The 25529-nt window shown below is 33.0% G+C and overlaps 1 protein-coding gene across 26 annotated transcripts in view; it reads left to right on the top strand.

The window, feature by feature from the left end:
- LOC106869751 (liprin-alpha-1) overlaps positions 1-25529 on the top strand; it is a 323446-nt gene that overhangs the window by 202344 nt on the left and 95573 nt on the right. For 16 of the 26 annotated variants that reach the window (XR_016242521.1, XR_016242520.1, XR_016242519.1 and 13 more), the window contains 3 exons: positions 11668-11814; positions 14811-14945; positions 24131-24214. Coding sequence is in view for 22 of the 26 variants with exons in the window: in XM_089354797.1 (XP_089210923.1) it covers positions 11668-11814; positions 14811-14945; positions 24131-24214 (366 nt within the window). In the remaining 4 variants the exon portion in view is untranslated. Of the gene's footprint in view, positions 1-11667; positions 11815-14810; positions 14946-17554; positions 17573-24130; positions 24215-25529 lie in introns of all 26 variants that reach the window. The other 10 variants (XR_016242518.1, XM_089354782.1, XM_089354791.1 and 7 more) reach the window with 1 other exon arrangement.

Genomic DNA, 25529 nt, shown 5'->3' with positions numbered 1-25529 from the left:
GAATTATATCAAAGCAAACATTGGGGGTCAGTGCAGTCCCCTAGCTCATTGATTCCTATCAAACCATCCAACTCTTGCCAACATGGAAAACAAACATTGGATGATAATGACACCCTCACTTTCCTTGCCAAGAAATTCTCTGCTAATTTTGCAGCATTCTTTCTATCCTCTACTCTGCATGAAGGCACATGGCTTAATGGTTAGGGCATTTGGCTCACGATCGTAAGGTCGTGAGTTCAATTCCCGGCGACGCATTGTGTCCTTGAGCAAGACACTTTATTTCACACTGCTCCTGTCCACTCAGCTGGCAAAACTGAGCAGTACCTGTATTTCAAAGGGCCGGCCTTGTTACGCTATGTGTCACGCTGAATCTCCCTGAGAACTACGTTAGGGGTACACGTGTCTGTGGATTGCTCAGTCACTTGCACGTTAATTTCATGAGCAGGCTGTTCCGTTGATTGTATCAGCTGGGACCCTCGTCGTCGTAACCGACGGAGTGCTCCTTCCTTCCTTCCTATCCTCTACTCTTCAATCGAGATGAGTTTTTTTATTTTTGAGTAGCATCCCTGACAAAGTTACCATTTCCAGCCCCGCTCTGCATAACATAAAGAAGTTCATCCCAAACCCCTTTTCTCCATTATACCTATAACACCACTACATACAAACACTTGCAAAGTTTTACTATTTCGCAGTGCTAAATTCAGGTGTGAGTTTAAGGGGGCTACAACCCAGGGGCCTCTAGAGATTAAGTGAAAAATCATTGAATTAATCACTGGGAGCCATGTAGTACTTGTAGTGCAGTGACCTGCAAGATCTGTATCTGGCTCTATTCCTACTTCAGCTACATGTACTTTTAACACTACGAATACGATGTTTTGAAAACATGTGCAAAGGCTGATGCATTTAAAGATTATCTTTCCTAGATAGTTGGAGAAATTGATAATTTACACTGTGGTAGTTTATTTTGTACAGTGTTACTATTTTTGACCATTTGATTCCCATATATGGCAATACTTAATTACTTCATAGATATCATGTACAAACACATGCCAGATAGCTTAGTTTTAAAAAAATCTTTCACAGAAAGTAAGATCTAATGTATGCTGATTTATTTATCTTGTTTGGATGTCGTTATTTTTCATAATTTTGAAATACTTCCTTTGCTGAGAGGCTAAACAAACTGAAAAGGCTTTGTGTGTCTAGCTGAGAGACTAATTAAGAAGTTTTATATTACAGTATCTATTCATAGAAGATTAAAGTAATTTACTGCTGTGAACTAACTTAACTGATATATATTGTTATACAATAGCAGTTAATTTTCATGTGTGCACAGTAATTAAAATTCTTCAGATTTTCTTAAATTGCATCATTTTTTTGCATGGGTATGTGATTAAAAAAATTTGTTACCCAACCAAATGATTCTAGGATAAATCTTGCTGCATAGTACTTTAGGTTGAATCAAACCTTGTAAGTGAATTTTGCTTGAGGGAAAATTGTGCAGAAACCTTTCATGTGGACTGTACCTGTTCTTGTGTAGTATACTCATTTTACCATCCAATTTAGCAGTACCACCTGGCTTTGCTGTCCCTTTACCCAAGTCAAATTTGTTGCAAGTATTAAGACTGGGTCTTTTATATGGACAATGAAAAACTTGTGATGTTTTTTTTCTTCTTGCCTCACCAATCACAGAAGCTCTGTAAAAATATTGCCTTGAGTGCTGTCTTTACTCCTCTTACTAAGCTTTGAAAAAATTATAATTTAATTCTGTAGCAATTCCATGTGTAATAGTTAGCTTGTGTGTTTGCTTACTGACATCCAAAAGAAGTAATTTTGAAGTGTGACAACAAGAGATGTTGCAATGTTTGGTGTAGCAGGTATTTTGATCAAAACTGAAAGATACATATAAAACCTCACCTTCTTAAATTAGTAAAATGAATAAGTAAATGCTTTAAAACAGCTTGCTATTATAGTTTTTTTATTTCTCATAACCATCATTAAAAACATTTAATGTAACTTAATTAGTTAACATTGTTGAAAAATTTGCCCATGTTCAGTCCATTGCAGGGCAAAGTCCTCAACATGTTTTCTCCACCAGAGAATGGCTTGAGATCCAACTGGTTTGATGAGCCTACTCTGTTACACTGGCTCAGCATCGCTTAGCAGAGGGGTGCATTTTTTCTTTTATATTCATAGCTAAGAGTAGTTAAGTCAATTACATCAACCCCAATGCTCAACTGGTACTTTTTTTTATCAACTCTGAATTGATGAAAGGCAAAGTTGTTCTCAGAGGAATTTGAACTCAAATCATAAAGAGGAATAAAATTCCACTAAATATTTTGCCCAATGTGCTTATGGTTCTGCCAGCTTGCCTTAGATGTATAAAGAATAGTATTCATGACAAGTGAACAAAATAAGATTATTTCTTCAAAAGTTTTCAGAAATGAAATTTATTAGTGGATAAAAAATACACAATGTTCAAAACTTAGAAATTCAAAGATTGTTTTTCTGTGGTAATGGTGAGGGGTATCAAAAGTAAAGTTAGCAGGTGGTGTTTGATTTACTTATTCTAGAAGCATTTACTTGTTTGTTTTGGTAATTCAGGAAAGCCAAGTTTTTTTCCTTTCCTCAAAGATTATATATACATACACACGCACACACACCTACACAAAACTTATTTCAGTGAAAATTACATCCAGTCAATACACACACACACACACACACACACAATGTTTACAAGCCATAAAAGGGTTTCTATGTAGTCATTCAGCCTACGAGGAATAGCAACCTACTCACCCTCAAATCACCATTATTAGTATTATTTTACTGTTAAATACAAATTATAAAGTAACAAATTTATTAATGGTTTTCCACCATTATTTTGGACACCTGATCCATTCTCTATAATTAATGAAATTATTTTTCATGGCATGGGTACACTGGTATTATTGATATTTCTTATTCTGACTTTCAAGTTCTATGGAGCAAGAAATAAGCTCCTAGTAAGCCAATCCTTTAAGATGGTTTTGATTCTTGGTTGGAACCAGTTTACTTTGACAATGATTCTATTCATGTTTATTTTGAGAAAGGCCTGAATATCACACTATCATATTCATTTCCATATAAATTTACAGTTTGTAGACAAAATAAGAAATTAGTAATTGCTGTTCTTGTAAATAGAGGCAGATTCTTGTGAGCCATATCTTCAGCATGTCTTTGATTTCATGTTAATTCTTAGTTGTATCTATCCTATGAAAAGCACAAGAATCACGCTTCCCCTTTTTCTCTGTCCATTTAAAAATATTAGGTTTCATATTTAATCAAGCCTTTTTAAGTATCAGGTGTGATTTTTCTCAGGATGTATAATTTCTAAGTTCCTCTCATATTCATTACAATATCATTGATGAGTATTCAGTTTGGAATTTTGAAGGATTTAATGTTATTGGTGCAGAAATCAGATGTATCTATTCAAAATTTCATTACTCTTAACTTCAGAAATCAGTTTTATATACCAATCTACTTTTTGTTTGAGTTACGTCATGTTTGAAACTGTTCTTAGTTGAGATTTGTCAAGTTTATTGAGGCAATGTGACTTGCAGAAAATACCAATTCTAGTTTTTAGTAGATATTCAACATCATTACTGGAATAACAGGTCTGGTCAGGTCAGATATGGGGGCATGTGCCATTATAGTGCATCACTGCATTCACCATTTGTTAGTATTTGTTTGGGTTGAACCAGGCAGTCATCCAAGCTGTGTACCAGCCAGTTCTCATCTCTGTGAAATATTTCATCAGCCATCACCATGAGACTGAAATAACCATGAAATTTAAATTTGCAGTTAATTTGAAATGTATATTGGCTAATTTTCTCTTTTAAAAGACATCTATAAAAGCAAAGAAAAAAAAGTTACAAAATTAGAAAATATTTCAAAATTCATTTCACTTTTAAAAGTGCATCCTTAATTTGAATTTGACATAATATCCTGTATGTAATTTATCATAATTAATAATAAGCATTTAAACTTAGTTGGCTTCTGGGTGTTAATTGACAGAAGAAAAGAAAGCTTATGCAATATATCCATGGGGGAATAGGAATTATATTCTTGTAAAGCTTCAGTTTTTATTTTTATTTTTTTTTATTTCCATTTAGAAATAGGCTCCCTGAGTCTTATAAGTACCAAACAACTCTGATAAAAGAGAACCAAGTTGAGAATAAAATGTTCATATATGCCTTGTTGACATTGCAATTCAAATTAACCATGTTATCTGTTGTTGAAAGTACTCTAAGTAAACTCTTGATTTTAAGCATTTCTGTGCAATTTCTGCAAGATCTAGAGTAGTCCTGCCACTATCTCATGGAGATGAAGAACATCTATTTCTGGTGTGTATTCGCTGTAGGAGATGTACTTGATGCTAGGTAAACAAAAATATTGTTTTTCCAGCATAAAGGAAAGTGAGAATGAATAGGAAATTAATATTTTAAACATATGCTTACAAAGTTTACATATTATATTTTTAAGGTTCAGAAAGTACATAAATAATCTTAAAGTAAAGTAAAGTGTGAGCTAAGTTCGTAATTATTGCTATAATTAGAATCATCTTTACTTAACTTTCAGTCATGGATCAGACTTTAGCTTATAGCATCTGTTTTAATGGTCAATTCTTTACTTGACTACCCATTATTATTATTATTATTACTATTATTATCATTATTAAGGCAGTGAGCCTTATTATTATTATTATTATTATTATTATTATTATTATTATTATTATTATTATTAAGGCAGTGAGCCTTATTATATTATTATTATTATTATTAAGGCAGTGAGCCTTATTATATTATTATTATATTAAGGCAGTGAGCTGGCAGAGGTGTTAGTATACCAGGCATACTGCTTAGCAGCATTTTGTCTGTCTTTACATTCTATATACCAATCAGTCAAGTTTCTTTTAGGAGAATATGGTCTGTGTGTGCTCCAGTGTGAAGGGCTAATAGCTGTTTGAGTCTGAAGTATTTCCTAGCTCTGAAAAAGAAAATCAGTCTTTGTAATGCAGTTTTGGCTATATTGAAGAGGTGCACTTGTCAGGAGAGACCTTGTGTGATAGTGAAAGCCAGCATTTTCAGCAGTTTTATGGGTTCTTGATGCATGCTATTTGTGTTCGTGAAGAGTGTAGTAATGTTTCCTTGATAAGTATTATGATTGTCTTTATACTGTTGAAGGAGACAAGTTTAGCACAACCCAGTTGGAAAGAGGTTTTCAAGGTCAGTCTGTGTTCGTGGACTCATTGCGGGGTTGGCAGAGGTGCCTCCCAAGCTGAATGTGGATGATCCTTCAGGGAGGAATGAAGGGTGGTATTATGTGTAGGAATGAGCATTGTGGAAAGTGTTGACATATAAGTTATTGATTGGTAGGGAGAAGAGTTGGAGGGCAAAAACTGGACCTTGGAGCAAACCAGAGTTGATAGTGTTGTTGAGAGAAAGAGAGAGTACTGCAATGATGCAATTTTTCAGGAAGTTACTGATACAAGAATCAGGACATGGATGGAACCCATAGGTGGACAGCTTTGCAGGATATTTAGGTTTCAGGCACAGTTGAAAACCTTACTGATGTCAAGGGTAGCAACACTGTTCTCGTCAGCTTTCTCAAATATGAAAATCCATTGGCTGTTACTACAAGAGGATAGGATTCCAGTTCTCTCAAAAATTTTGATATTGTTGTCAATTTCTTTTCTTTTTTTTTTTCTCTTTTTTTTATTAAAAAATGTGAAGTGCGATTTGTTGAACTAAGTGCTCTGCTGTGTGACCAAAAGAACAGCCTGTTTAGTATAGGTTACCAGTCTGATACTGTATTTATGATACCTTATTTAATAGTTAAGCATTATATCTGGTTTTAGCAATATTCTGAAATACATAGAAAGAACATTGATTATGTTCAGCTAACTTACATGTCCATTTTACTTCACTGTTAAAAAGTTATTCAGACAAATTAGTTATTTTATCAGGATTCTTCAGTTTAGAAAAGGTCATTCCTATTTCTGAAGTATTGAATAAAAAAAAAACACTCACAATTTCATTGATAGACCACAATATTCAACATTAATCTCCAATTGTCAAATAGCATCTGATTTGATCTTTAGTGTCACCTTCCAACAGTTCATTGAATAAAATCTACTGAATGAAACCTTGCCTAACAAATCACCATCTTAGCTAATCTATTATAACCATTTTTTGCATTTTTTAACTTTCTTTTTAAGTATACATGTATGCTATATAGGCTTTGTGTACACTTCGTCTTTTCATGATCAGTCTACACATTAGCTAATGTCTTGCTCAATATTGAAAATTAAATTGCCTTTAAATTTTGATAGGTAAAGTAGTGACGTTTCAGTAGCAGATAAACATGAGCATGTGTATTTTTTATTTCTCTGGAAAAAAAAGAAAATGTGATATATTTCTAAAGACCTACTGCTTCATCGATAGTTGCTGTCTGCAAACATGAATATTTTAACATTTTTTGTCTTTAGATTCACTCTTAGGCAATAATAATTTTTATTTTTTCATATGAAGTTTTCATGGTGGCTAAGAGATGACATTATTCATATAATAGAAACTCGAAAATAATTTCTAAATTGTAGTTCTGCCATGCGTTTCAAATTATAGTTTTGCCATGCTTTGGCTAGCTGTCTTCAGTTGATTGGTAGCAGATACCATTTTATGTCATGGTCTTGGTGCTTACATTCTCAGTTCCTTTTCCTTATAGTTTGTTTGAAATGTTCATGAATAAAATAAAATGAGAGCTGGTATGTAATTTTGAAAATGTAATAGCTGTTACTTTCTTTCATGCTTTTGTAGTTTATATTTAAAACCAGGCAACACATCATCATCATCATCATCATCGTTTAACGTCCGCTTTCCATGCTAGCATGGGTTGGACGATTTGACTGAGGACTGGTGAAACCGGATGGCAACACCAGGCTCCAGTCTGATTTGGCAGAGTTTCTACAGCTGGATGCCCTTCCTAACGCCAACCACTCAGAGAGTGTAGTGGGTGCTTTTACGTGTCACCCGCACGAAAACGGCCACGCTCGAAATGGTGTCTTTTATGTGCCACCCGCACAAGCCAGTCCAGGGGCACTGGCAACGATCTCGCTCGAAAATCCTACAGGAGCCAGTCAGGCGGTACTGGCAACGGCCACGCTCAAAATGGTGCATCTCATGTGCCACCCGCACAAGAACCAGTCCAGGGGCACTGGCAACGATCTTACTTGGCTTGCCGGGTCTTCTCACGCACAGCCCATTTCCAAAGGTCTCGGTCCGTAGTCATCGCCTCGGTGAGGCCCAATGTACGAAGGTCTTGCCTCACCACCTCAGCCCAGGTCTTCCTGGGCCTACCTCTTCCACGGGTTCCCTCAACTGTTAGGGTGTGGCACTTTTTCACGCAGCTATCCTCCTCCATTCTCACCACATGTCCATACCAGCGCAATCGTCTCTCTTGCACGCCACAACTGATGCTTCTAATGTTCAGCTTTTCTCTCAAGAAGATATATTTCCCAGGTTGTCTTTCATGTCTAAATGACTATAAAGGAATTGCACAATTTTCTTTATTTTTTTCCTTTGAAAAATATTCAATATGGTCAATCTCATCACTGATCTGAATTATAAGTAATAATACGCTAGGCAAATCTACTGTGTATTCCTTTTTGATGTTCTTTTACTCATCTTGACTGTTTCAGCTTTCCACTTAGTTCAGATGACCTTTATCAAAATATTTACTGAAATTCATACTTCTTTGTTGGCTGCAAGGGACAAGCTTCCATCGTTGCTTCTTAAGATTAAAATGTACTTAATCTAATAGAATTTCTCTTAACTAACTTAGCCCTAATTTTGTTAACCTTGCTAAAAGTTTTACAGATTGTTTTCGGCATGGAAGGCATCATGGCAATTTTTGCTGAACACATTTTATTTGGTGATTTCTAATCCTAGTTAAAAACTCATAATTTCTTAGAAACTCTATGAATCAGTTTCCATAGATTAAATGAATGCTGTAGAGTTGGTTGTACTGGAATGAATGTTTTATGTGTGTGTGTGTGTGTGTGTGTGTGTGTGTGTGTGTGTGTGTGTGTATTTCATTCTTTTTATTTCTTGGTATAAATGTCCATGCAAAAAAAAAAAAAAAGAAAATTTTAAATATCTTTGCTGTGTTTTGTGGTACAGATAATGAATAATTTTGCCAGTGGCTAATACTAATTGGATAGACTATTTGTAAATGCATCTTCATTTGACTCGCGATGAAAGCAGATTGTGACGTAACTAATCTCAAAGGTGATAATATGCAGCCTTTTGCTCAGAATAATGTTCAGGCTTCTTGGGTGGAATAAGTCTGAAGATGGTTTGCATCACCTTTTCCTCTTTCACATATTGAAAGGTTTGAATGTGTGTGTCATGTTATTATGTATGTGTTTGGTGTACACGTATATCATACCACCACCATCATTGCACGGAAGGGGTTTATATTTCATCATATTATATTAAAATTTTTTTTTAAAGTTTTGTCTACAATTTCATTTTCTAAATAATTCTTAGAAAATGTTTTTAATCATCGATATACTTGAGTTTCTCCCCTCTGTGATTTTTGGATTTAAATGAAAATGTAAAGAATTTAATTCCTTTTTAAGCTAATGATATGCGAAACTGCTGTTTCACCAAAATAACAGTCGGTGGTATAAATGCAAAACTCTTTTTTTTTTTTTTTTTTCATTATTATTATTATTATTTTCTTTCTTTCAAAGTGAAATAATTTAGTATATATTTTTTTTAATGGACTGAAAAGTTGCATAATTCAATGTAAGAGCTTCTTTGAAGCAAATGCCATCATTTAGAAATCTTAGTTGCATTTTGATCAAAAATCAATAAGTATCCCACTCTCCATCACAAACACACTGTCTCACTTTCTCTCTCTCATGCACTCACATGCACTCTCTCTCTCTCTCTCTCTCTCACACACACACAAATAGAGTGTATATAATGCTGATAAAGGGAACAACTTCGTAGCCATCTGGGACTACATTACATATGAAGATGCTTCTTGACTTTTGCATAGAATTGCAATTCTAGTCTGCACTGTCTTCATTCTGACTGTTAAATTACTAATGCAGACTATCATAAAATGGAATTGTTGATTTTGGATGAGAGGGTATTTCAGATTTGATTCTTCAAGACAGCATTTGAAAATTTTTCCGCATTTAACTGCATGTTGTTTTCTGCAGCCTGTATATTTGTTTGTGTATGTATAGGTATGCTCATATTTGTGTATATATGTGTACACACACATTTTTGTGTTTTACTCATTTCCTTCATTGGGCTGCTGGGGTTCTGCCTCAAAAGAATTTAATCAATCAAATCAATCCCAAGACATATTTTATGCTTGACAGTTATTCCAGCAGTTTCTTTTTGCTGTACCATTAAGTTGCAAAGCTATCACACACACACATACACACACACACACACACACACACACACACACACACACACACACACACACACACACACACACACACACACACACACACACTATGTGTGCTTCTGCACAGTTTCTGTCTAAAAGATTCACTCACTTAACATTTTTTGATTGAATCTATAGTAAAAGACACTTGGCCCAAGATGGCACTCAGTAGGATTGAACCCCAAATCACCTGATTGCAAAATGAGCTTCTTAGCTACACAACCTGCATCAACGACATATACATACCTATCTACAATATACAGTTGTTCAATTTTACAATTTTCTAATATCATCAGCCGGTTCCTTTGAATTTATAATACCAGGAGTAAGTTCCTTTGTTGTTTGATTCCGTGTACATTCTTCTCATAAAGTTTTTAAAGTTTAATTCTTATATTAGTAAAATTACCCCCCCCCCCTCCCCTCCCCTCTTTATGTTTCTTAAGGAAAATATCTAACTGTACTTAGTAATTTGTCTCATTTGCATCGTATTCTTACTCGATATTCCAAAATACTAGCAGTTCCTATTTGGAATTTTATTGATATTTTCTTCTTGGATTATTTCTTACAAATGTAATTGAGAGTTTCGTTGTACAGAATTATTTACATAATACTTAATGCTTAAACTCAGCAGCAGATAATGTGAATGTGTTTAACTTCATTGGGATGTAATATTATTCACCATATTGAATCTGGCATGCTTGGCTTTTCTGCTGGAGATGTTTCAGTATTCATTACATAGAACCTATAACACAATCTTTATATTTACACACACACACACACACACACACACACACACACACACACTTATTTGGCATCCAGCTGAATGCATTATTGGGGCATTATTTTACTATCCTCCCTGACACTAACCCTTACCTGTTTTTCAAATAATGGATCTCTGGGTCTCTTATTTCACATGTCTATGAAGGTTTGAGGTGTGCGGGCAGTGAAAACACCACCACTTGCAGCATCAAAATGTAAATAGACACACACACACACACACACGCATACATATATACATACATACATACATACATACATCATTATCGTTTAACATCCACCTTCCATGCTGGCATATGATATATGTGTGTGTATGTTTGCAAAATATACATACACATACGTGTATGTATGTATACACACACATACACACACACACTTTATCGGTCTCTTTTGCCGAACCGCTAGGTTACGAGGACGTAAACACACCAGCATTGGTTGTCAAGTGATGTTGAGGGGACAAACACACACACACATATACATGTATATATATACATATATACGACGGGCTTCTTTCAGTTTCTGTCTACCAACTCCATTCACAAGGCTTTCATCGGCCCACGGTGCCATGCAGTGGGACTGAACCTGGAACCATGTGGTTGGTAAGCAAACTACTTACCACACAGTCACTCCTACCCATGCAAAAATTTTGAAGTTATGTAAAAGTAGTCAACTTAAACTACTATGATGATGATCATAATAATAATGATAATAATAAGACCACTCAGAGTGCAAACCTCTGCCAAGGCAACACCAATGTCCTCTCAATGATTAGCCAGAGAAGATTTTAAAAATGAGAATATCTGAAATAAACTGGACTGCTCTCACAAACGAGAATACTAAAAATGAACCCGACCACTCTCAAAAATTAAGTTAAAAAACCGGAAAAATAATCCAGAATCCTTGTCCAGTACTGAATCGGTCCCAAAATCTAATCAGTTTGTGCCAGACACAAGGGCAAACATCCCTGAAAGTTTCATCCGAATCCATCCAGCAGTTCTTGGAATATCTTGTCCACGGACAAAGAAACAAACAAGCAAGACTGAAAACAATACCTCCACCTTCGCTAAGGTGGAGGTAATAATAATGTCACTTCAACCTGCTAGATATAGCAACTGAACCTCCCTCAACTTACACTGCTGTCTTAAAAGAGTAAAGATTATATTCTGTAGTGTGGTCCTATAAATATTGTACCTCAAAATAGAAAGAAAAAAACAAAACAAATGATGATCAGGATTGGAACATTCTTAATTCATTCATTTATTTTTATCAACATCATCATCATCATTATTATTGTTATATATATATTTTTTTTTTGTTTGTTTTTTTTTAGCATTATGTATGTATGAACTATAATATGTTTTTTCACCCCCTTATTCATCTTCCTTGCAGTCTGTTGCACAAAAAGAAGATCAAGAAGAAAGAATAGCAACTTTAGAAAAACGGTATATTAATGCTCAGAGGGAGTCCACGTCTTTACATGACTTGAATGATAAATTAGAAAATGAACTCGCCTCAAAAGAATCGCAGTTAAAGGCTGTAAGTTACCCATCTCTTTTGCGCTTACTTATCTTTACCGTTTTCTCCTTTGAATTAATTGTTCAGAAACTTTTTCTTTTACTCTGTTTATGAGAAAAATTCCCACATTGTTATTTTCATTTTTGCTATGACTTCTCATTATTTTTCCAACAGAACCCCTCCCCCGCCGGCCACCACCTCTCTCCCTTTGCACAATTTTGCAATTGAATACCGTTCCTGGTTTCATATCTCTCTCTCCCTCTCTCTTTATCAATTGGCCTTTATTATGATCTTTCCAACGTAAACCTGTGAAGCAAGTGAATAGATGTTTACTGCAGCAGGTAAAGGCTTTGATGAGTTGCTCAGATGGTCAACTCAGCGTCTGTTTGGCTGGTTACATATTGTTTAACATTTGATCAGCAGTATTGTTGCTGCTATTATTATTATTATTATTATTATTATTATTATTATTAGTATTATTATCATCATGTAAAATCTTTGAGCCAATAGCTGTATGCATCTTTTACTATACTTTCTGTTCTGATTGGAAAAAGAAAAAAAGGAAAAGAAAAGATGACTATAGCTGATTAATAATAATCAATTAACTTTTAAGATAAATATTTTTTTTCTCACACAAGTTTTCCATATTCAGTCTAAGTATATTGATTTCTTGTTTCATAATAACATTCTTTGATAAGGTGCCAGATGTTATCACCATGTATTAATAAGACACTTCTGGAATTATTATCATTATTAATATTATTATTATTATTATTATTATTGACCATTATTATCATGATGATGATAGTAATAATTCTTTCAAATTTTGGTACAAGGCCAGCAAGTTTAGTGAGGTGGGGTGGTAGTTGATTATATCGACCTGAGTATTTGACTGCTACTTATTTTAACGACCCTGAAAGGATGACTGGTAGAATTGACTTCAGTGGGATTTGGATTTAGAACACAAAAAGCCAAAAGAAATACCACTAAGCTTTTCTACTCCAGGCACAAGGCCCAAAATTTTTGGGGAGGAGGCCAGTCGATTATATTGACCCCAGTACGCAACTGGTACTTAATTTATCGACCCTGAATGGATGGAAAGCAAAGTCAACCTTGGCAGAATTTGAACTCAGAACATATAGACAAAATACCACTAAGCATTTTGCCTGGTGTGCTAACGTTTCTGCCAGCTCACTGCCTTCCAGAAGTCATAAATTGATAACCAGTAATACACCAAGGACCATCTTGTAGTGGTCTTTGTGGTTGAGCAATACAGATACAAGGATTTAAGAAGTGTTATTTATCATTTGCTCTAGGTATATGTGTGAGTAAAAATAACCTGTCTCTGTATCTTTTAGTAAACCCACTTTTTAAGCACTTTTACCTAATATTTTAAAAAGTCTATCAAAGTTTTTTTTCGAAAAGAAAGATTTTTAAAGTATCTGAAACTGTAATATATCTTTTTGCTGTTCATTTTCTCCCATCTGTCTTTCACTTTTTAAATCAAATTCCATTAAAACAATCTATATTTTTTTTCCTCATGGTTTTCCATAAAAGTTGTTTAATTTGATCAGTATAGAAAATAATAGATTTTTTAAAAAGTTTTTTTTTTCACCTAAATTAGTGCTAAACCATATTTAAATGTTCCATTTGATGTAGTAGAAAACAGTGAAGTTAAACTTTGTATTAAAGTTCTTATTTAATTTAACTTCTGCAGTCTTTCTCGTAGTTTATTTAAGTTAATTTGCAGGTGTAATAATTGGTGAGCTTACTCAAGAGACATCACACAAGCTTCATAGATTATGCCAGGCTTTGGGAATTTGCTGTGCATCTCTCTTTGGTCTCGGCCAGTTTTGCTTCTCATTTTTTTCATCAATCATATTGCATATAATATTTTTATGTTGTGATAAGATTATTATCAAAATATTTATTTTAAAAAAAAAAAAAAGAAAAAGAAAATATTTCCAAAACTGTTATAGCAGTATTGGTTGATTTTAAAGCAAAAATATTTTTTTAAAATTATATTCTACGATTAAATGTTTTAAGTGTTGAATGTACATTTAGTGTCAAAATCAATCAACTGAACCAATAAATAATCAATATGCTTATAAGTAGTATATAATATAAGTGGATGCTTTTATTCTTGATAAATTGTTGCTTTTATTAACTGGTAAGTTCTGTAATGAAATTATGGAAAACTTTCAATTAACTGTTTTAATTAATTTATTTGTGTAAAATTCTGTAAATTGTTCAATTAGATCAACAGTTCCACTTGAAAAATAGTATTAAATATCATCATCATCATCATCATGTAGGTGTTAGTTTATCAATAAGAGCTATTAGAGGAAATTTTTAGATGAATCTTTCAGACGAAACACATGAATTCCTATTTATTTTATAGTCTGTTGTCAGACATAAATTTATTTTCTATTTGTTAAACATTTATAGAACAGCATTATTCTGCAATGTCAGCAATCAGTACAAATATCAAATGTTCAGCTGGTTCTGTGGTACAGAAGTTGATGCTTCATGCCATATTCTGTAATGTCTGGTTTATAAGCAATTACTATGTGTCTTAGATGGCGGCAGCAGCATGTTGATGATTTCTCCAATTCCATATTGAGATACTCAACAGGCTTTCACACAGGTTCATACTACCAAATTCCACTTATATGTCTTTGGTCAATCTGAGGCTATGATAGAAAACACTTGCTGTGGGTGCCATACATTGTGAACAAAACTATGACCATGTGGTTGTGAAGCAGACTTCTTAAACCATAACGCCACACTTTCATTTGTACTGGTTATGGTGCTTCTAAAAAATAATATATGCACTTTGTAAAACACTTCCACTCACCATAAATCTAGTGTGTGATTCTTTAACTCCATGCTTCTCCCAAACGATATTGTACTCCCTATCTCTTGTTGTTACTTCATATTTCAATTGAAATTTAAAAAAAAAAAACACTAATTTTTAACATATCTTTATTTTGTACCCAACCCTCTTATTTTTCCAGAGTGAAGAAAAAATAAGAGTTATTCAAGAAAAATTAGAATTGTCAGAACAGAAACTGCAGCAATCGTTACGTAAGGCAGAAGCTCTACCAACAGTAGAGGCTGAACTCGCACAGCGAATGGAAGCTCTTAATCAGGTAAGGACAAGCTATTTTCTCCTTTCTTTTCCAACCATATTATCCACATTTGGGTTTTCTCTCATAATGAAAGTCTTCAATTTTAAAACTTTTCCAATATATTTTTAATCATTTTTGTACCATGTTTTTCAATTTTTTTTTTTGTTTTTAATTAGTTTATAAACTAATTTGATTAGCTAAAGTTTACAAAATTAGAAAGAAGTTAATATATTTTTTTCTGTTTAATTATTATCACAATTAGATATTAAACGCTCAAACTCTGTATAGATTAAAATATAAAATTCAAGATGGAGACATTCTCTGTATTCATGATTGTACACTGGATCGTTGGCACCAGTTCTAACTGTTGTTGTCAATATTTTCAGGATTCCCACAAATTACCTATGAGACTTGTTTATTCTCACATGTTTTATGGATCCTATTCTCTATTTAGAATCAGTCATATTACTCTTGGGAAGTATGATTATTTGGAAAACTCATATTCAGTGTCTAAATTAGGTACATAGTTACTAAAAGAAAACTTTAGAAGTTAAAAGCTCTTAATGTGAGGATTAATTATATCTAAATACTTCTACTAAGATAGTACCTGTATTCAAACGTATTGTCCTCTAAGTACAAAGGAATCAACTCAGTTCTCCAGGAGGTTACATTACACATGACAATTTGGAATCAATCAAAATTGAAATTGGTCTGGCTTTAGGTTTTTGATGTAGCATTAATATTTAATAAATTCTCAGCATGCTACTATTATGAAAAATCCTTTTAGTTAACAACTATCCATATCTGATAATGTATAAAATATGTATGACTGTACACTGTGACTGAGCTTGAAGGTCTCTCAGTACAAAATGCATATCAGACAGTTGTCTCAGATGGTGATAATGCAGGGGTAAAAATATTTTATTTGTATGAAAGTATAAAGATAAAATATGAAAGCTAAAAATGCAAATATTGCTTTACAAAAGAAAATAATCAAAACAGTGTTAAATGAAATAGTTTTGTTTGATATTTCCTGTCATACAAGCTATAGCTAGGTATATATATGCTATCATTCATAAATCTGAATTAGGATATAAAACTTTAGGTTTCACTTAAAATGTAGGTTTGAACATTGTAATAATAATATAAAAGTTTATAAATTAAATGATTTTTTTGGAGTTAAAGTAATAGAAAAACACAAAAGATGTGTGTGTCCCCCTCCTTAAACCATATGAGATATTTTTTTTTATTAAATTCAATACAATATAAATAATCATTAAATCTCTGTAATAAAATAAATATTCAGTAATTATCATCTTATATTTTAATTTGAAAAAGAAAAAGAACCTTGTATAAAAATACATTACACTACATTTGATCAAATTAAAAAGTACTGCCATCTTCAAAAGGAAAGCCAAAGAAATAATTAGACAGAATACTGTATGGAAAATAACAAACCCTTCTGTAAGCCACAAAGTAATTTATTGATATTCTTCAAAATATGTAAATAAAAAAAAATTAATAATATTGATATTGCTTTAGGTAATTTTCTTTCTCCATATTTCCATATAAGTAACTGCTGGCTGTATTGAAAATATATTCGTTAAAATTTCCCAACACCAATTATTAAGTACAATTATCTGTAAAATATCAATCTTTGTATAGCATTAGCCCAATCTATTCTAAAATTTCATACTGCAGGTGGTTTCTGACTTGAAGTTTCATGAAACAAAACCTGAAATTTGAATAGTGATATTTAATTCACAGTTTTTTCCTGCTCTGTTTAATTGATGCAGTTTTTATTAGCTTAACTCATATATTGAAAGTAACCAATGCCCACAAAAGGGGGGAATATGATTTCAATAGTTGTAGGTTATTACATTAATAATACGAGAATAAAACAAGTTCCGGCTACTATGATTCTTAGACAATTTTCTATATTAACTCTATGTTAAATTAATTGAAAGACTAGCAATTGCACTCTTTCTAGTTTGCTCAATTAGGAAGCAAATATATTGGTAGATCAATAAGAGCAGGCATTGGACTGATTTCTCTACAAATTCTATTATTTTGCTTTCGCTCACAGTGTTAAGACTCCTCTTCTGCTCATGGTGCAGCATCATACCCTTCTCTCTGGCAGGTTAAGTGCAGTTTCATGAATCAAAATATAAGAATAGCATTAGCTGCTTGTGCTCTAAATTTTTTCCTGTAGAAACAGTTCCCATTACAGTTTGTAATTACAAGTGCTGCAGTTTATTTCTCAGGCACTTTCAATTAGTGCCTTCGAGCTGTTTTATTTTCATTATGAATTCTGCGGTTCAAAATAGCAACAATCAAAGGAGCACTTTACTATTGGAAGAGGATGGAATTAAAATGTTATTGTGAATATTCTTTATCAAAGTGTTTAATGAACCTGTTCCACTTTCCACTGGTATTCTGGGAATGCTAAATAATGGTAGACTGGTAGCAACATTGGAGACATTTGCAAATACCATTTGTCCAACCTATATCGATTGTCCACTCCAGAACCAACCCATATTTATGTGCCTAAAAACCTTGACTGGTGTATGAGTTGATTTGCTATCACTAAATATTAGCCAAGGTTAACAAGTATTTTTTCTTATCACTAGAATGCTAGAGGATCTCAGGTGAGTACTCCACTTCTGCTGAGCCTGTTTGTGTTTTTTACACCATCTTTCACTGACTCCCAACAAGGTGTGCATCTGTTTTGAACAATGTACAATTGACAAAACAATTGGAAAAATAGAAATTAGCATAATAAGTATGATTTCCACATAGAATCTCAGTCTTATAACAGGAAAACATTTTTTCTTCTCTCCAGCTATGTGATATTCCATTGAGATGAAACAATTAGAGATATCTTCAGTTATACTACAGACATTCATTGGCTGTAGTTTGTATAAAATGCATAGTCTACAAGGCATGCAAAATGCAACACATGAAATATAAATATAAAATGCATTTGATCAAATTAAGGTTTTTTTCATCTTCAAAAGAATTTCCGTTTATCAGTTAACACTGTTTATTTTTCAGCCTTAGAGATATATTAGTGTATCAAAAGTACAAAACTTTGATCATATAATTCATTAGTGATAAAAGCATATATATATATATACACATATGTATAAAGGCTGTGATAAGCTAATTGTCTTTTAAAAGAATTTTTCTTCTTAGTGTCTCAAAACTAAGTTGAATTGGTTGCAGAAAAAATATACATTTCTCATTATCTGTGCAATAAGAATATAAGCATATTGCAGCATATATCCAGAAGATAGTTTATCTCTATCTCATTAAAAATTTTTTGTAATAAAAAAAGAGGAAGGGAGGGAAAAAAATGAAATAAGAAATTTACTAATATTTTCTTAAACAATGTTTGGGTTATATATATATATATATATATATATATATATATATATATATATATATATATATATATATATATATATATATATATATATATATGTGTGTGTGTGTATATATATATATTCACATATATATTTTTTTGCTGTTCTGACCTGCAAAACATTTCCTTGATTTCAAGTTCAACTGACAATAAAAGTTTATTTAATCTGGGAAGGTTTCAATTATCATGTTATTTCATTTTTCCAAGGGCCACCTTTTTGTAATAATCAGTCAATGTAAGGGCACAATCAGTGTGTGTAAGGGCACATCACTATTCGTAGTCATCACTGCTCCATTTTAGTGCATGGAACCTGGTAGTGTTCCTCATAATCTTTTCTAATGCTGTCTATTGAATGTTTAGATTTCCACATTTAAGCTGTATATTATATATTTCATATTGTTATTATTATCTTCTTTTTTTTTTCACTCGAAAATAAAAATTGAAGACAACTGGAATATCTACATAAATATATTCAGATTAAGCATTGTGTTTTAACACTGCTGTTGTCATTGTTTATTTATTTATTTAACACCATTTTGTTTTCTTGTCAAAGAAGATTGGATGTTATGTCTCTTTAATAACTAATGTTTATTCTTCGCATCAACCTCTTCAATCTTATGCTCACACCCACAAACAGCACTTACATTTGTATGGCTCTTGCTTGTCTGGTCTGAAGTGGTAGGGGCTTCACATATGTAATATAGGGAATTAAAAGAAACAGAAACTTCAGCTAAGATTATCCAAGCAATTAGCAAGTAAAAGCTTCCTCTAGGAGAGAGAGAGAGTTAATACACAAGAATGCAAATACAAGCAAGAGCAATTAATCCCTAATAAAATCAGTTCGTGAAAGTCTTTGGACCATGTAGACAATGCAGATTGGAATGGATCTGGTCTTTAAAGTCAACTGGTGAAAGCTACAAACCTGTTTTGGGCTTATTGGACCTCCTTAGCAAAGCATATTCAGCTCAGCTGGCAAGATTAAAAATAATGTATTTGTGTGTGTGTAATGACACTGATTATCTATCTATCTATCTATCTATCTATTTTTCTATCTATCTATCTATCTATCTATCTATCTATCTCTATATCTATCTATCTATCTATCCATCTATCTATCTCTATATCCATCTATCTGTCTGTCTATCTATCTATCTCTATATCCATCTGTCTATCTATCTCTATATCTATCTATCTATCTATCTATCTATCTCTATATCTATCTCTATATCTATCTATCTATCTATCCATCTATCTATCTCTATATCCATCTATCTATCTCTATATCCATCTATCTATCTCTATATCCATCTATCTATCTCTATATCCATCTGTCTGTCTATCTATCTATCTATCTATCTATCTATCTATCTATACAGTCAATATAGCATAAGTATGGCTGTGTGGTAAGAAGCTTCCTTCCTAATCACATGGTTCCAGGTTCAGTCCCCAACTTGGCCACAATCATTAGATAAAGGGAAAGATAAGAGACATGAAAAACTCATTAAAAAGATCAAAGAAAAACTATTAATAGCTTTAGGGGGTCTTTTTCTCAAATTAATGCCATGAGCTTCCATTCCTTTGTTACTTTTGTTTTTGATTTCATCACTAATATCTAATCCCAAAGCTTTCCCAACAACTTTGGATATTTTATCAAAGTATGTTTTGTCTTTTACAAGCGAAAGCTGTAAAGTCGCTTTTGCTAATAAATCTTTCAGTTATGCAAAGTCCTGTAGTCTAATACTTTAGGCCTTCGTTTAAAGAAAGTAGTTATCTCCCCCCATCATTAATACCAGGTTTGCTCTGATGGAAGGAGTTATGCAGATAGTCTTCATGGTCCCCTCACAAAAAGTAATGATATCAATAACATTAATAATCTTCTGGAACAGCTGCAAGTTGACACTGTAAGAAGTCAGTGTTCATTATAGGCCCATGGCCCAGGTTTTCATTTTTGATTGGAGCATTTGCCTGCAATCTTCAAAGAGCTTATTTCCATATATTATGAGGGAACGGAAAATAAAATGAGTTTTAACACATCAGTTGTCTGTTCTCCCTTCATTTGTTTGTTAAATTCAAACAATAGTTGCACCAAACCACCTTGACTTTTTCTAATTCATTCTCTTCTAAATTATATTTTATATGCCAGACTATGGGGCTTTTACTTTCGCTATCTCTCTTTCTCTTTCTCTCTCTCTCTCTCTCTCTCTCTCTCTCTCTATCTCTCTCTTTCTCTCTCTCTCTCTCTCTCTCTCTCTCTCTCTCCACACACACACATATATATGTGTGATGTTGAAAATGCACTTGCAGTCTTTAAGAAGGCTTGTTAACTGGTTTCACCATTTCATGCTTTTCAAAAGTAGTGTGGGATGGAGGAACATTGAGTCATGGCATAACTATCTCACCTCCACCTCATGGTACTTTTTTTTTGAAACTCATTGAGTCGTGAAACCAGTTTTGTAAATAAATCCTTTTAAAGACTCAAACTGCTTCAGTTAGCTTAGCTATTTTTCTTTCTTTGTTTTTCTAAGAGTTGACATAATATCTATGGTCCCACCCCACTGTTAATTCTGATAAAAAAGTTTTTAACAGTTCTACCTCACCTTTTCTACCTATATATTCAGTAGCACAGCCCACAACTAATGTATTGTCTGATTTGTAATTCATTTCTTTATCCAAACATTTTCCACCTTGTGACTACCCCTTGTCTCCACTGTTGAACACAGTTATCACTCATCTTCACGATGAAGACATGTTCTCCAAGGTTAACAGTTTTCATTGCTTTGCCATTAAATAACTGTTTATTTAGAAACGTAACTTGTTGTCCATCGTCGTCGTCGTGTTCATCCCGTCATCTTGACATTTCTGAAGCACATTCGAATGCATGTGGCTGCAGTCAAATGTGATGATGAACCATTGCGTACTACTGCTGTTTACTATTAATATGTGTGTGTATACATATGTTTATATATGTATATGTAAGTGTGACTATTGTGCAAACACCTAAATATAATAAATTACATCTTCATTTAAAAATTACCAACCGAAATATACTTAAAAGACATTTTTGAGTAAATATGCTAATAAATGAGTAAATAAATATAAAGACTAATTTAATATTATAATAAATATCTGTATCTATATATATATGTATACAGATATTCGTTTTTTGTTTGACTAAATTAAGCAAAAGAAAAATAAACTTGTTTGATTTATTTATCTATTTATTTTATTTTCTCTTTAATCAATCATTAACATTGCTCATGATCTCTTTAAAGGTTGGGGGCGGGTGGAATCCATCAACTGATAACTTCTGTATGCTACTGTGTGCGTGAGTGAGTGACAGACAGTGTGTATGCGTGCATGTAAACAGTGTTTGTTAATTATCTTACTATATTGTATCACGGTACTGTTATAACCATTGTACTCATCTCCGCTTTCTCATTCAACCTGACTGTTATTCTAACACATACACTTTACCTTTCCACCATTGCTGTCATCCCCTCCCCCACCCTTTCTCTCTCCTTCCCCATTGCCTCTTTTTCATGTCCTGTTTTGTATCCATCATATCTCATCACTCTTTATTCCTGATTCCTTGTTCTACTTTCATTTTCTCACCCACTCACCCACACATTATGTACTCTTACTTTCTCCCACTCATTTTATATCCTCAAATTCTTCCATCTTTGTCTGTCTCTCTGCAATTTCCCATCCTCATATCTTTTCACTCTATCAAATTCCTGTATCTTTTATGTTCTCTATCTCTCTTTCTCTCTCTCTCTCTCTCTCTCTCTCTCTCTCTCTCTCTCTCTCTCTTTTATTCTTTAAATTCCTTATCATCTTTCACTCTCTAAACTCCCTCACCTCTATCAATTTCTGTCTCATCTTTTATTTCGTTCTATTCCATTACTTTTCCAATTTCTTCATTTCTCTCATCTTTCAACTCTACTCCTGTCTTTTATCTTTTTCCTTATTGTATTCCATCGTATAATCCAGTGTTTCTCAAGGTAGGATGCACACCCCATCTGTGGGGCTTGGGTTACTTCAGAATGGGGCATAAGTAAGTGGCACTGCAATAAGGCTTTAATTAAAAGTTCTTTTGAACACACACACACACACACACACGTATTTCAAATGAGATAGCAACACAGCTAACTAATGCTTAGTACTCCATGGAAATCCAGATATGATCAAATTCCAAAAGAGTATTAAACATGATTTGTCCTCAAATTTTCTTTCGATACTATATACATTTGAATACTTTACAGGCTGTATATATCTGACTTTAGAATAAAACAGGAGATTTAGTTTATCTTTTTATTATATCATTGATTACACAATCTTTACATGTATTTCACTAGCAAATATTAATATGTTGTGTGTTAATCATTAAATAACAATGGATTGAATTATTATGGGGAGAATTTACAAAAAAACAAAAGACGAAGACAGGTGGTGTAGACAACAAACAGATGTATTAGTTTAACTCTTGAGAAGTGAAGAAGTCTTTAACGTTTTGAGCATATGCTCTTCCACAGAAAGGAACACAGAAAGCAGCAAGGAGAGAAAATAAAGAATGTGTAGTGGCTAGCGATCTAATTATTATTTTCTTCTGGAGAACTGACATTTCAATGAGATTATGCAATTGCCTACATAACAATTATCCCACAACATACTAGCATTCACGAGTGAAACACCTGTAAAGATTGTGTAATTTATGAAGATATAATAAAAAGACAAACCAAATCTTTTATTTTATTCTGCTCCCAGGTATATATTAGATGCTAATGTTGTCCTTTCATGGTGAAATGGTTTTTTTTTTTCTTTTTCTCTAAGAAAGCTATGGGGCAAAAATGATTGAGAAACACTATTCTGATCTTATCCTTTCACTTTAGCCATCTTGTGCCATCTCTATTCCACTATGGTGCCTCTCATTTGATGCCCCTACCACCACCTCTTTGTGTCTTTGCATTTCTTTTAATTTCTTGAAAGCTGTCCCTATATTTCTCTCCTCAACTTCACCCACCACACTTTGTACCATCCACTTGTACCTGGTTTAACCCCACCATCTTATTACTGCATGCTCCTTCTCTATCCTTCATAAACCCTCTCTTTTTTTTAATCATATTTGTTTGTCATTCTTCTTTACAAATTGTTAACCTTGCAATCAATTATATCACGCATGTTCTCTTTTATCATACGTCTCACACCATTTTTCTTATATTGTACTCTCTCACCACATTCACTTCCCCTTTATTTTAGATATTTTAAATTTCCAAACACATCTCCAAACTCTTGATGTTGATTTTTCTTTTCATTGTTGTTCAGCAGTAACTTTGCTGTGGTTGTTTTGGAGATTAAATTACTTTCAGTTAATAGCATATAAATCCTTGAAACTTGAATTAAATAGTTTACTCTCTTTCTTATAACTGAATAACCTGTAATCTTTTCTTTCAGTATTACCTGTAATATAAGGGCATAACACAAATATTTAATCTTTTCTGAAAGATACATCTACACACACTAAATTCTTGTTTTAACTCTGTTTCTAACTAAATGCTTTAGACAAGCTTCAGCATTTTTGTATCACATCAGAACAATTAAAAGTGCGCTGAAGGTTTGCTTTTTATATATAAAAGAAGAAAAAAGCTTTAAAAAGCAACAACCAAATATTGGAATTTTTACTGGTATGTTTCTCTATTGCCATGACTTATTAGAAAATGTAAACAATTTATTTTATTTTAATGTATCTCAATTTTCTTTTTTTGTTTTCTTATATTATTTCCAGGCCGAGCAACAACATGGAAATGCCCAAGAAAAATTATTATCACTTGAACAAAGTCTCACTGACCAAACTAATGAATTACAAAGAGTAAGTAACTTCTTTGGTTTGAAGATTTCTTATTTGAATAGAAATACATAAATAACATAATTCTGCGTTTGTGAGATGAAGAAAATATATTATTGTATACTGTTTATATTAGTCAGAGTGATGTTCTCATCTTGATTGTTGCTTTCACTGTGTTTTGGCTGTTGTACACCCCAGCTTTCTTCAGGTGTTTTATGATTCACCTTAGTGCCTTGTCTGGGAGTGAACATCAGGTGACTGTACTGCATTAAGCAATGCAGTGCAGTCACCTAGAAGTTCTGTGTCCACTCCTAGATAAGACACGGAGGTGAATCACAAGACACCTGAAAAAGGCTGGAGCTGAAATGTAGTGAATGCAACAATCAAAACGAGGACACTTCTCCAACTGATGTAAACAGTGTACATAAAGCATAAATGTTGTCCTCCCCAATTCTTTTTATGTCAATTTGTTTTTAATTTTTGAATAGAAGTAAACAGTTAGTTTTGATATTCTGACTTTTCCTCAAACTTAGAAGTAAACAATCTGTTTTGATATACTGACATTTACTCGTCAGACAAAAATAAACCGAGGCCAAATTTTTGTCATTTGGTGGTATATATGCTCTCTTTTTCATTCTGCTAGCAAGAGATGAATGAAGTTAAATGTTATGCAATAAAATCTTAGCTAAAGCTGAATTATCTCTTTATTCTGGAGGACTCCCTCCCTTCTAAGCTCTACTGATCTGTTGATAGTGTAAAAATAGAAGTCAGTTTCCATATAGACAAAATATCCAATATCTTTCCTCATGTGTTTATATAGTTAATTTTCTTTTCTTTTTTTAACAAAAAACTTTAACTTTTTTTTAATCAATTCTTTATCTTAGTTTCCAATTCATTTTAAAAATGTGTGCCTCTTAACTGCTTTCACCGATGTACATTGTTAAGAAGCTGTTTGATTTGCATTTGTAATATTAAAGTAAGCACCATTAATTCTGTTTAAAACACCCACAGGAGATTTCATTGTTGCAAGTCTGTTGGTAACCTATTTATTTTTGCCATGTGTTGATTAGGAACCAGGTGTTCGTTCGCTTTTAATGCATATAACTCTGTTATGCTGACTGTATTCCAATATTTGTTCTACAAATGTTCATGTTTTCTATTTAATGTTTCTCTGGAAACTTCTCTTCAAAACTATTGCCATGCTGTTGCTGATATCAGTGTGTTTGGATATTTTAGCATAGAATGTTGATCTGCTATTGGCAGATAAATAAAGTAAAACATTAGTGTAGTATGTTAATTATTAATTGTAATTTAAATGATTTCTTTTGGTAAATTCATC

The sequence above is a fragment of the Octopus bimaculoides genome, chromosome 7, assembly GCF_046866305.1.
Source record: "Octopus bimaculoides isolate indiv1 chromosome 7, ASM4686630v1, whole genome shotgun sequence".
Classification (NCBI taxonomy): domain Eukaryota; kingdom Metazoa; phylum Mollusca; class Cephalopoda; order Octopoda; family Octopodidae; genus Octopus; species Octopus bimaculoides.
The sequence above is the reverse complement of the archived record's forward strand: the minus strand, read 5'-3'. Positions and strand labels throughout refer to the sequence as shown.